Here is a 12,278-nt window from a genome sequence, read left to right on the forward strand (position 1 = left end):
AGCTGGTAGCGATGCAGTTAAAGTGCTTATGACATAATTCAATCCCATATGGGAAAATTCATCAATACCTTTAAAGGTGCCTTGGGAGGTACCACCATACAGGCAGCCACACGGGTGCTGTGGAAACACATTGGTGTCAACAGAAGTTCCTCCTGAAGTCCAGAATCTGTGTGTACTTCAGGCCTGAATCTCAGTGAGCTGCAACGTGATGGCCATTGCTTTATTTTCTTAATCTGTTGATTTCATGATGGTTTGAAGTAGTACTAAAGACTAATAAAATTAGGTTGTTCTCTATTTAAACACTTGGAAATTTAGTCAAACTATTTTTCCTGAGAATCCTGACTTAAAATCTTATTTTACTCTAGAGCAGTAGTAAGTACTAGCGTAACTATGCCCACACTAGACATCGTTACTTTTTTCATACATATGGTGACAAGTTTGAAATACCTTTCAGTATCTCCTTGAAGGCAGTGAGTCAGGTAATGGACTCAGTGATACTTGGTCAGATAAACCAACACCTGAAGGCCTGCCAAGTAACACTCGGGTTTCCCTTACGAAGGGAAGGCTTGACCTGTGTCCCTGCATGGGTGCAAGAGAGATGCAGGCAGGACATTTTTTACTGGGGGTCAGAGGGAACCGTCTCCCCTTGGTGCTGAGCTGGTTTGGCTTCTTGATTTCTCAGCGCAAAAGAAAGGCAAACAATGTCTTTCCTTTCTTGTCATGACAAAACCTGTGGTATTATCAGAACAAATCCTGAACACGGGCCCCCACAGACATGCACCGTGAGTGAAGGAGGCAGCTGATGGGTAAGCGTGCCATTGGGCTGCGCCCCGAAAGGGGAACTCGGTGAGATGACAGGCGGCTGCAGGGAAGCTGTTTCTGGGTTACCGGAGCAGACCACGGCATAACTAGCGGGCTTGTCTCTCCCCAGCGTTGTTAAACCCACGGCAGCTGCCCCACCGCCCCTGAATCTAAAGGAAGAGGTGTAACGCAGCCGGCCCAAGCGCTGAAGGATGCACACGGGAAGGTTATATACACAGATCCCGGGACACCCGCGAGCTGGTTTGGGCGCCAGCTGCAGGGACCGAGCCTCGCCACCGCGACTCCAGCACCCCCCGGCTCCCTTCGGTCCCCCGGGGCTCACCCGTCCCCCAGCTGGGCGGGCCCGCTTTTCCCGAGAGCGGGAAGAGGGAGGGAAAGGGCCGCCGCCGCCAGCCCCGCGGCAGTGGGCGGAGCGGGACCGGGGCCTGCGGCGGGCCGGGGCGGAGCCGCCGGGGCCGGGGCCGGGGCCGGGGCCGGGGCCATGCCGGCGGTGCTGGGCGCCGCCTGGGCCCTGCTGGCCGCCGCCTTCCTGGCGGCGCTGCTGCTCCTGCGGCGCGGGGGGGGCCCGGCCTGGCAGCCCGGCGGCGGCGGCGGCGGCGTCTCCGGCCTCTTCCAGGATCTCATTCGCTACGGGAAGACGAAGGGCGGCTGCGGGCAGCGCCCGGCCTGGCTGCGCCTCCTGCAGGTGCCCAAGAGGTGAGGGGGCGGCTCGGAGGGCTGCGGCGCGGCCCGCCCCGCCAGGCAGCCGCGGCCCGCCGCCATTGCTGTCGCGTGCCCGCCGCGCGCCTCGTCCCGCAGCGCCGTCCGAATAGCGATGGGTGCATTCCCTTGGTTCGGCTGAAGGTGCCGAAAATAAATAGCTCAGTAGCTAATAGCTTTTTTTTTTTTTTTTCCTGCAGAAGTGTTGCTCTGTTTTTACAGGTGAGGAACCGAGGAGCACAGAGGCTGCGATCAGAGTCCACATGTTCCAAATCGGAACAAAAGCCCTTGAATCGCAGTCCCACCCAGTGTCTGCAGAACAAACCTTCCTCCGGGACTCGAGTCAGGGGCCTGGGAATGTGCATTCCTGACTGTGCAAATACACTGCAGGTTTACTGTCTTAAACTGATTCTCACTTGTCGTCGTCTTCAAGATTTCTTTATAAAATGTGACTTGGGATACTAATAACAGCACATTAACATAACGATCTGGACCCTGCGTGAACAGTCTCTAATAAGGCAAAAGAACCGCTGTGTTATCCAAACACCTCCTCATAGGTGTTTAATAGGGCGAAAGAAGGGAAATAAAGGGGGAATAAAACCCTATTTACAGCTCTCTATAGGCTACTGGGATTTCATCATTTTTGATCAGCTGAGATTCATGACTAGAACTAGGCCTTTGACTTGGACATAGGCACAACAGGATCTTGCAAGGCCAGCAGGACAGGACTGGGAGGCTACTTAACACGAAGATCTGGTCGTCCCTAACATAACGATCTTCTTATCACTGATGCATTTTATATACATAGCTTTCAAACCAAATGTTAAAAAAAAAAGTGTTGTGACACAGTATGTTATTCATTGAAAGGTTGTTATGTAGCATCTTGGTTATCAGGCTTCTGGTTACAGAGAGAATGCAGAGATGTGTCTAAGCTCTGCGGTACCCTCAGCGAAAATAAGGGCTAGTAAAGGCTTTGTCTTAATTGCAGCATACTGCAAAGTGCCACGTTCTTAAGGTCGGTTCTCATTTGAGCTGAACTTTCTCCAGCAGAAGTTTCCCACCTCCCCTTCTTAGGGAAGATGGCATCTGAAGAATGTGGCTTTTTCAGGGAATTGATCTTGGGCTCTCAACATCTATGAAGCAATTCTGTTACTCAAGCAGTGAACCCATAAACCTGCTACCTGAAAGAGAAGATCCTGAAGGTAGCTGTTGAGGCATTTTCTGTTTCCATTCATCTGCATCTTGTTTCCAAATAAGCATTGTATTTTCACTAGCCTGGGCTTGTTTTTAACTTTGCCATTCTGTCTTGTCCAATGGTATGATTCATTTCGGGTTGATTTGGCAAACAGTGAACATTCCTCATCTTGAGGCATGACACATGTACTTACTGCAGTGCTGGATCGCCCTGTAGGTCTGATACATCCCCAGCATAACTGGGATTGCTGAAAGCTCACAGGGCAAGTCTCAGCTAAGCTGGCAGGGCTTGTCTGTGTACTGGTAGCAAAAAGCAACATGTGTGGAGATAGTCCTCTGGCGAGTGATGAGACAGAAGTCTACTAACAAGACTGCAGGGAAGGAGCTTGAAACTTGGAGGTGGTGATGAGTTTTTGTTAATGTGCAAGTTCTATTTGTCTTCTAAGCAGAAGGTGAGGGATAGGGGCTAAATTTTAATTCTGCTGTTGCAGATCAGCAGAGTGAATGTTGCTGTCTCTCCTGGGTAGGAGGTGGAACCGAGGAGAAGTGGTCATCTTGAAGGGGCTACCAGCTGCTAATGGGCAAGGTGCTCTGGAGCATGCAGGGGTACTTGCTACCTCTGTGGTTCTGACTTGGCCTCTCTGTTGCTGTTGAGAGATACCCAAGCTGCTTTGAGAGGGGGTTGCTTTATTTGGTTTCACTAGGCAAGGGTGTTTTACAGCCCCCAAAAGAACAGTTTGCATGTTCCAGAGAAATAGAATCATCTCTGACTATACAGTTATAGCCTAGTTTTGTACCAATAGTTACATTGTCAAGACCAGGCCATCAGCATCTTCCCATGGTATGTATTTCCTCTCTTTGCAGGTGTTTCCAGAGGCCCTGATTTTTATTCATAGCCAGAAGGAAACACTGGATCTGCTAGTTTGAGCTGGATATAATAGGCTGTTTAACTCCATCCAGCTACCTATCTTGACCATAATGTCTTGTGTTTCAGTAATGTATAATGTGCTTTTACAAGTCCATTATGGGGTTGGGGGATTCTTTGTTTTCTTTAAAAAAACATGCGGTCTTGCCTTGTCGTCACCCAGAGGTACTGGTGATCTCTCCTTCTTTTCTATTTGATTGTTACAGATCTTGAATTTGCAGAGGGACAAGACATTTTAGTGTAGAGCCGCGTAATTACTTCTGGGTGCCTTTTACCATCTGCATTTGTCTTTTATGAACTTTAACATGTCATGTAATGCTTCCACTCGAAGTGAAGAAAATGGGAATGCTGCTAGGTGCAACAGCCTGGAAAGGCCCAGAAAATTAATTTGGATGTGCTTTCATTGGTGTAAATTATAAAGAAAAATTTGTGTACATCATGATTAGTTGTAAACATTGAGGAATACCTTTGCAATGTGTGTTTTACACTTTTTCCTCTTTAGTGCAGCTATGGTTAGTAAGGTAAGCTAAGACAGAGGTTATGGCAGGAAGCATTTCACTGGGGGAATGAAGGTGTTAGGGTTATTCCTCCTTGGTACCACTGGAGTCCTGAGTTCTCTGCTTACTGGTGTGGGGACCAAAAGGGGATGTACTCACCATCAGGCAAGCATGTCCTGCAGCTACATTTCCAACTAAGGAATGATGAGAACATTAATGAAGACCCTTTTTGTTCCCACAGGTGGTTTACTCACTTTTATGTAGTTTCTGTGCTCTGGAATGGCTTTCTGCTGATCTGGCTTTTCCGAGCTGAGTTCCTTGGAGGGTCGCTCCCATCATGGATTCAGCATGTGCACCATGCTCTTGGCAGAGATTCTCAGAGTGGGGACGTGGGCAAGTATTCCAGCTATTATGATGCAGCTATATAAATACTAGCTGCACAGCTATCCTGTGCGGAATTTGTATTCTTCAAGTGCTACTTTGTCAGCTGCTTTTTAAACTAGGCTCCAAGTGACTTTCCTGGAATACCAAGTCCCTTTGCCATTATTCAAGGTAGCAATCATTCTAATTTATGGATATGATGGCTTTCAGCAGTCCTTTCAGCAGAAAGGGCTGTCAGCACCTTCTAGAAGTAATCTTGCTGTGGTCAGCAGTGCCTCACATGTACAAATATTTTTCCCCAGTATTCAGTTAATTTAAAATGAGGGTAAAATTTTGCTGTGGGGAGGGGGAAATAATAGCCTTTTTGAAGCGCTGGCAGGGTTAAATTGTTACTATCTGTCTCAAAGTTGCCTTTTTTTATCTGCAAGCAGATAGTGAGCACTTCTCTGTGCTCCTGGTTCTCCTGCTGCTTTGGCTGCATAGCTGTCGAAGACTTGCAGAATGCCTCTGGACCAGCGTGTTTTCTAATGGCGTCATTCATATTGTACAGTATTGCTTTGGACTTGGTTACTACATTGCTGTTGGCTCAACTCTGCTATGTCAAGTGCCTGCTAACGTTAGGAATGGTAAGTGCCTGCTGAATTATTACCAAAGATGTGGGTTTGCTCCCATTTGTTTCCATCGTGGCAAATGATTTCATAGAGGGCTGCTTGTATGAGAAGTGTGTTAACTAATGAGACATAAAAGTACTTACTGGCGTAGTTCAAAGCAACTACATTTCAGTATATCGTGTAATCAACCAGCATTATACACTGACACAGACACTGACATGTCCATGTTAACCATCACTGTTTTTTCCTGAGATGTGTCACATAGGTACTTTCAGGATCATTACCGATCAGTTTTGCATTGAGATACATACACTTTATGAAGAACAGTAATAGGTACCAGTTCTCAAATGCCACTACGCAACTTCAGTTCTCAAACTGGAGTTTGATTTTTTGTGGTAAGCTTTCCTGTAAGGTTCGCCTGCAAGGCTGTCTTGGCCACCTCCATTGAGAACTTGCCACTGCTCTGCCTTCCATCAGTCAGTGTTTTCTTTCCATCGATACTGTAATACCTTCATTAATACAGCAGAAGTTTGAATTATATGACTTGATTCTGCCAACGTATTCCACCAAGTCTCACAACTGAGCTGCTGTTCCCCTGCACAGGTGAACCATGAGCTGGTTGTAGCACTTCTCCCATGGCTCATTTCTGTAAGGCGGTCATTACCATGTATGTAACTTTAGTGAAGTTTTTAACCACTTCCAACCACATCAGCTCTAGTTTAATCCAGTGATTTTTTTAAAACAACCTTCAGATCTCCTATGTGTAGGTAAAGCCATTTTCTTTCTGGACTTTTCTTCTACTTTTCACATCTTGTAGATTCTTAGAGACAGTGTGTTGGCTTGTAGATTGGAAATCATCCTCAATACAGTTAACATTTTTTTTGAAGGCCTAAATGGTTCACACTGCGCTCGCGCGCGCATGTGTGTGTAGGTGTTTGTATGTATCTCACTCACTGTGAACAAGACAAACAACTGTGTACTTATATGTTGACCTGGGCCACAACATCTTTAGGCTGATAAGAATTACAGTGTTGAATATTGAGGTCTTAGACTGTCAGTTATGTATCGGTTGTACACCATGCTGTACCTCAAGCTACTGGATTAAAAACTAGGTATTTTTAGTACATAGCAGTGAAGGGAAATGAACTACCAGCTGAGCACTTAAATGGTGCAGGATTCAAAAGCATCTTTCAAGGGATTAGATGCTCACTACTAGAATTTTGTAAGTGTCATGGTTTTAGCTGGGATAGAGTTAATTTTCTTCACTGCAGCTGGCATAGTGCTGTGCTTTGGACTTAGTATGAAAATAATGTTGATAACACACCGATGTTTTAGTTATTGCTAGGTAGTGCTTGTACTAGTTAAGGACTTTTCCAGCTTCCCATGCTCTGCTGGGTGCACAAGAAGTCGGGAGGGGAGGCGGCACAGCCAAGAGAGCGGATTCAATCTGGCCAAAGGGATATTCCATATCATGTAACGTCATGCCCAGTATGTTAACTGGAAGGAGCTGGCCAGGGGAGAGAGGCGGCAATCGCAGCTCAGGGGCCGGCAGCGTCAGTCACAGAATCACACAGAATCACAGAATCACAGGTTGGAAGGGACCTCAGGGATCATCTAGTCCAACCTTTCTAGGAAGAGCACAGTCTGGGCAAGGTGGCCCAGCACCCTGTCCAGATGAACCTTGAAAGTATCCAACGTGGACAAATCAACCACTTCCCTGGGGAGATTATTCCAATAGTTGACTGTCCTCAATGTGAAAAATTTCCCTCTCGTGTCCAATCGGAATCTCCCCAAGAGCAACTTGTGCCCATTACCCCTTGTCCTCTCCATGTAACTCCTTGTAAAAAGGGAACCTCCATTTTCTTTGTAGCTACCCCTTAAGTACTGGTACATTGTAATGAGAGCCCCTTTAAGCCTCCTTTTCTCAAGGCTGAACAAACCCAGCTCTCCCAGCCTACCCTTGTATGGCAGGCTTCCCAGTCCTTTGATCATCTTGGTGGCCCTTCTCTGGACCCCTTCCAGCCTCTCCACATCCTTTTTGTATAGCAGGGACCAGAACTGGACACAGTACTCCAGGTGTGGCCTGACAAGCGCTGAGCAGAGTGGGATAATGACTTCTTTATCTCTGCTGATGATGCTCTTTTTGATGCAACCCAGCATCCTGTTGGCCTTCTTGGCCGCAGCAGCGCACTGTTCGCTCATGTTGAGCTTCCTGTCCACCAGGACCCCCAGGTCCCTTTCCACAGAGCTGCTCTCCAGCCAGGTGGATCCCAGTCTGTGCTGTACTCCCAGATTATGTTTTCCCAGGTGCAAGACCTTACACTTGTCCTTGTTGAACTTCATAAGGTTCTTGCTGGCCCACTCTTCCAGCCTATCCAGATCTCCCTGCAGAGCAGCTCTCCCTTCTGGAGTGCCTACTTCCCCACTCAACTTGGTGTCATTGTCAAACTTCATCAGGCTACACTTGATGCCATTATCCAGATCACTTATAGAGATGTTGAATAACGTTGGGCCCAATATCAATCCCTGGGGGACTCCACTAGTGACAGGTTGCCAGTTTGAAGAAGAGTTATTTACCACCACCCTTTGGGTGCGGCCTGTCAGCCAGTTCCCCACCCACTGCACAGACCACTTGTCTAGGCCATAACGCATTAATTTTTCCAGGAGGAGGCCGTGGGGACCGTATCAAAGGCCTTGCAGAAGTCCAGGTAGACAATGTCCACCTCCTGCCCCATGTCAACCAGGCAAGTCACTTTGTCATAGAAGGCCACCAGGTTTGTCAAGCATGATCTGCCTTTAGTGAAGCCATGTTGGCTTTTCCCAATCACGTGCCTCAATCGACTTGTGACGGCCCCCAGGAGGATTCATTCCATAACTTTCCCAGGGATTGAAGTAAGGCTGAGGGGCCTATAGTTACCCGGATCCTCCCTTGAGCTCTTCTTGTAGATAGGGGTAACATTTGCCTTACTCCAGTCCTCTGGGACATCCCTGTTCTCCATGACTTCTCGAAGAATATGGAGAGTGGCCTTGCAATGATGTCAGCCAGCTCTCTCAACACCCTCGGGTGGATGGCATCAGGGCCCATTGATTTGTAGGGGCAAAGCTCCTGTAGTAATTCATATACTAACTCTTCCTTCACTGATGGTTTGTTGGTGTTTGGTTCAATTGACAATTTTGTTCCCAAAGCCTGGGACCCTACAGTGCTGGTAAAGACTGAGGTGAAGAAGGTGTTGAGAACCTGTCTTTTCTGCATCATTGGTGATTGATTCTCCTATTCTGTTTAACAGTGGGCCTATGTTTTCCTTCTTTTTCTCCTTATGGTTGACATGTCTAAAGAACCCTTTCTTGTTATTTTTTATGTCTACAGCCAGTTTCCATTCAACTTGGGCTTTTGCTTTTCTAACTGTGTCTCTGCACTCTCTGGCTATGCCCTTGTAGTTCTCAGCAGATAATCCTCCACTTCTCCATTTCTGGTGTGTTTTCATTTTGGATTTGAGTAGACCCAGGAGGACATGGTTGAGCCATGGGGGCCTTTTGCTCCGCTTACTTCCCTTTCCTTTGTAGGGGATAAATTTGCTTTCTGCTTCCAATAGAGAGTTCTTGAAGAACTCCCGGCACTCACTAGCTCCTTTGTATTCCATGGAAGCTTCCCATTGAATCCCTCCTAACTGAGCCCTGAGTGCACTGAAGTTTGCTCTTCTAAAATCCAGAATCCTTGTCTTAGAGGTGACCTTCAGCACACTCAGCAGGATCCCGAGCTCCACAATGTTGTGGTCACTGCAGCCAAGGCTGTCACTAACCGAGATATTACAAAGCCGGCTTTCTCGGTTTGTGAACAGCAAGTCCAGCAGCGCCTACTTCCTGGTTGGCACGTCTAACATTTGTATCAGGAAACAGTCCTCTACACATTCCAGGAACTTGGTGGATGACATGTGAGCTGCCGTATTGTCCTTCCAGCAGATGTCTGGGTAGTTGAAGTCACCCATCAGGACCAGGTTCTGTTGGCCAGAAGCTTGCTTTAGAGCCCCAAATATCGCTTCATCGGCTTCGTCAGTGTGGTTAGGAGGTCGATAGCAGATGCCCACTGTGAGGTCCTGCCTGGAGGTGACCCCTTTGACTTTAACCCAGAGGCATTCGATAGACCAGTCACAATCACCATAGTTGACTTTGATACATTCAAGGTGTTCCTTGATGTAGAGTGCAACTCCTCCACCTCTTCTACCTTGCCTGTCTTTACGAAAGAGCTTGTAACCATCCATTGCGATCCCCCAGACGTTTGAGTTGTCCCACCATGTTTTAGTTACTCCTATGATGTCGTACCCTTCTGAGTGGGCACGGAGCTCCAGTTCCTCCTGTTTGTTACCTAGACTGCGTGCATTTGTGTACATACACTTGAGGTGTTTACTCTTTTGTTTCACCTCCTGGGAGACAGCTAAGGAACCTTTATCACAACACTGCTTGGCCTGACTTACTGCCCCGTTGGATGTGCTGGTCTGAGCGTTTTCGCCACGGATCCCACCCCCCAAGTCCTTTAGTTTAAAGCCCGCCTCACCAAATTAGCCAGCCTACTGCTGAAGATTCCCCTACCCCTTTTAGACAGATGGATTCCATCCCTCCCTAGCATGTTGTTGTCATTGAAGAACACCCCATTGTCATAAAAGCCAAGTTGATGGGTGGTGAGCAGTTTATCATTTGTGGTTTTGTTTTTTTCCCTTTTTCCCTTTTCCTTTTCATTATATTATCATTATTGTTATAATCATTATTATTATCATTATTATTTTATTTTAATTGTTAAACTGTTCTTATCTCAACCCACAAGTTGTTTGTTGGTTTTTTTTTTTTGCTTTTGCTCTTCTGAGCAAGCGGCTGCGGGGTGTTTAGTTGCCAACTGGGGCTGAACCACGACAGTAAGACAGTAACGTTTTAAAAATGTGTACAGTGTTTTGGGATGATGCTTGGGAAGGTACTTCTTGGCCATATATTGATGAAACCTACTTCATTTAGGAAAAGAGCTTTCTGTGCAGATCTGCTGGTATCACATTGTAGGAGTTGTGATATACATTTGGGCCTCTCTTCATCAACACAGATGCCTTGTGATTCTAGCTAATCTTAGAAAAAGTAAATCAGGTAAGATGTTTCATTTCTGTCAACCATTTCCTTAGGTATTTTTTTCCTGGTTGTTTCAATAGCCTTCTGTAGCTTCTAATAACCTTAAAACATGAGTATTTTTCGGTTCTTGTAGTGTGGTGCTCCCTGTAAGACTTCCAGTAGATTAAAGGAGGCTGTTTGGAAAAGAAATTGGACAGCTGAATAGGGGGTGGGTGTGTCTGTGCCTGTATATATAGTTTATAGAACTTCAAATGAAGGTCTAGCTTCTGGTATCCTTAGGACAGACATGCTAATGCTTAGGACTTGTGCCACTCCTCATGGACCTCACTTCTGTCTCTATGTGGGCTGGAAATAGGTTTCCTTACTCTGTATTTGTGCGGACAGCCAGAGGCGGCATCTTATTTCGTTTAGAAGTGCAAAGCTGCCAGATCAGATGGAGGTGGATGATGATGATAACTTTAATGAGCATGTAGTTCTGTAATTGTGAGTAGAAGAGGAAAGTTTGTTTAATGCATATTGTTCTCAACTAATTTCTTTCTCTTTGTTTGCAGGAAAGGTTCTAAGTCTGAGCCACAGTGTACCTTTTGGAGACTGGTTTGAGAGAGTTTCTTGCCCGCATTATTTTGCAGAGCTCCTCATTTATGTGTCTATGGCCGTCATGCTTGGATTTCACAATGTGACATGGTGGTGTGTAGTGATGTATGTTCTTTTTAACCAGGCGCTGGCTGCTGTTCTGTGTCACGAGTTCTACCAGAAAAATTTTAGTTCCTACCCAAAGCATCGAAAAGCATTTATACCATTTGTTTTTTAGAATATTTCTTCTACAGTGTCTTTAGTGCAAATTTGGAAATGTTTTCTATAAGGGAATAAGAGATTTACAGTTTGTTAAAGCCAAGGTAAAATCGCACATTAATTCTAGTTTAAAAGCTTATAATTTTAATGATAATGTCATCATGCTACCAATTTATGTGGGCAAATGTAAGGTCTCTGCACATCATACAAGCTAAAGAATGGTTTACTGTAGAGCTTAATTCAAACTGAAAGGATGCTAACTGGCTCTTTTCTGTTTTATAATTATATCTTGTGCATAAAACACTTGCTGTTGTGCAGCAAGCCCAAATACCTACACATGAAAACTGTGTAGTGAGAGTACAGGGACTCATTTGAACTACAGTATTTCATGCCTTGTCTAATATTTAAGCACATTTTTTTCCTAGTTTCTTTTCTTTGAATTGCTTCAGAGGGAGGCAAATTGTGTATTGTCTTTCTGTGCTTCCCTGTTGGTAATTGAAACCAGCCCCTGCTTTATAACTGCAAGCACAAAAACTGGTGGAGAAAGCTGTGGGGGAGGAATGACTCATGCTCAGCAGTGGAGATAAACAGACCCATTCTCTGCATTATCTCTTCTGCACCGAAGTGTTTCATTCATTGAGGAGAACTCCTTGTTTATCCCTAAACTGGGAAAATCATGGAAGGCTCTCTGTCTAGGGAGACAGTAGAAGAGAATTTGCAGAAAATTAACGTCTTCAGTTATGGTATGTCGTCCTTATAGTGGGTTATTGGAATCCCTCACATGTTAGAGGGGGCAGTTACACAGGATGGCCATATCCACAACTACACTGGTTGTTAAACAGCCCGTGAGAGCAGATGCCGAGGTGGATAATGCGTGGAATCCAGTACCTGACACGAGTTGCAAAGAAGTTCTGTCCTGGGGAGGTGATGTCACTTGGCACGGCAGGGCAGGGGGTTGCAACTTGCCCTTAAATATTTTGGTACTTTTCATGATACTGGAGTGAGTGATCAGTTTGCGTGATGTAGCATGTGGATGCAGGTGTTTCAGCAAGTTTTCTACTTACCGGCGTGTATTATTTTGTATATGAGAGGAATTTTTACATACTGGAGCATATCTTAAGAATTATCTAATTAAAAAAACGTTTATTATACCTATTTCCATTCCTACTTTCCTATTTCCATGTATCATTTTTCAAAGTTCTTTGGGGATTTTAGAAACCGGGTTGTGGCGAGGGTCGCGCGGGGCGG

At 45.9% G+C, this 12,278-nt stretch overlaps 1 protein-coding gene across 1 annotated transcript; it reads left to right on the top strand.

Annotated features, from left to right (window-relative positions):
• Window positions 1-1,230: 1,230 nt before the first annotated feature.
• On the top strand, window positions 1,231-12,185 carry SRD5A3 (steroid 5 alpha-reductase 3). The gene is made up of 5 exons (XM_064449456.1): window positions 1,231-1,518; window positions 4,379-4,534; window positions 4,954-5,144; window positions 10,134-10,256; window positions 10,790-12,185. Exons 1-5 carry the CDS (start codon window positions 1,304-1,306, stop codon window positions 11,047-11,049), a joined length of 945 nt encoding a protein of 314 aa, XP_064305526.1. The 5' UTR covers window positions 1,231-1,303; the 3' UTR covers window positions 11,050-12,185.
• Window positions 12,186-12,278: the final 93 nt, after the last annotated feature.

The sequence above is a fragment of the Phalacrocorax carbo genome, chromosome 4, assembly GCF_963921805.1.
Source record: "Phalacrocorax carbo chromosome 4, bPhaCar2.1, whole genome shotgun sequence".
Lineage (NCBI taxonomy): Eukaryota > Metazoa > Chordata > Aves > Suliformes > Phalacrocoracidae > Phalacrocorax > Phalacrocorax carbo.

What these genes read in the sequence shown, in the direction of transcription:
- SRD5A3 (XM_064449456.1), top strand. Translation starts at nt 1,304, where the DNA reads ATGCCGGCGGTGCTGGGCGCCGCCTGGGCCCTGCTGGCCGCCGCCTTC. An exon ending in CAGAGTGGGGACGTGGGCAA is followed by an intron (nt 4,535 to 4,953) that starts GTATTCCAGCTA and finishes GCAAGCAGATAG; the next exon opens with TGAGCACTTCTCTGTGCTCC. An exon ending in TCTTAGAAAAAGTAAATCAG is followed by an intron (nt 10,257 to 10,789) that starts GTAAGATGTTTC and finishes CTTTGTTTGCAG; the next exon opens with GAAAGGTTCTAAGTCTGAGC.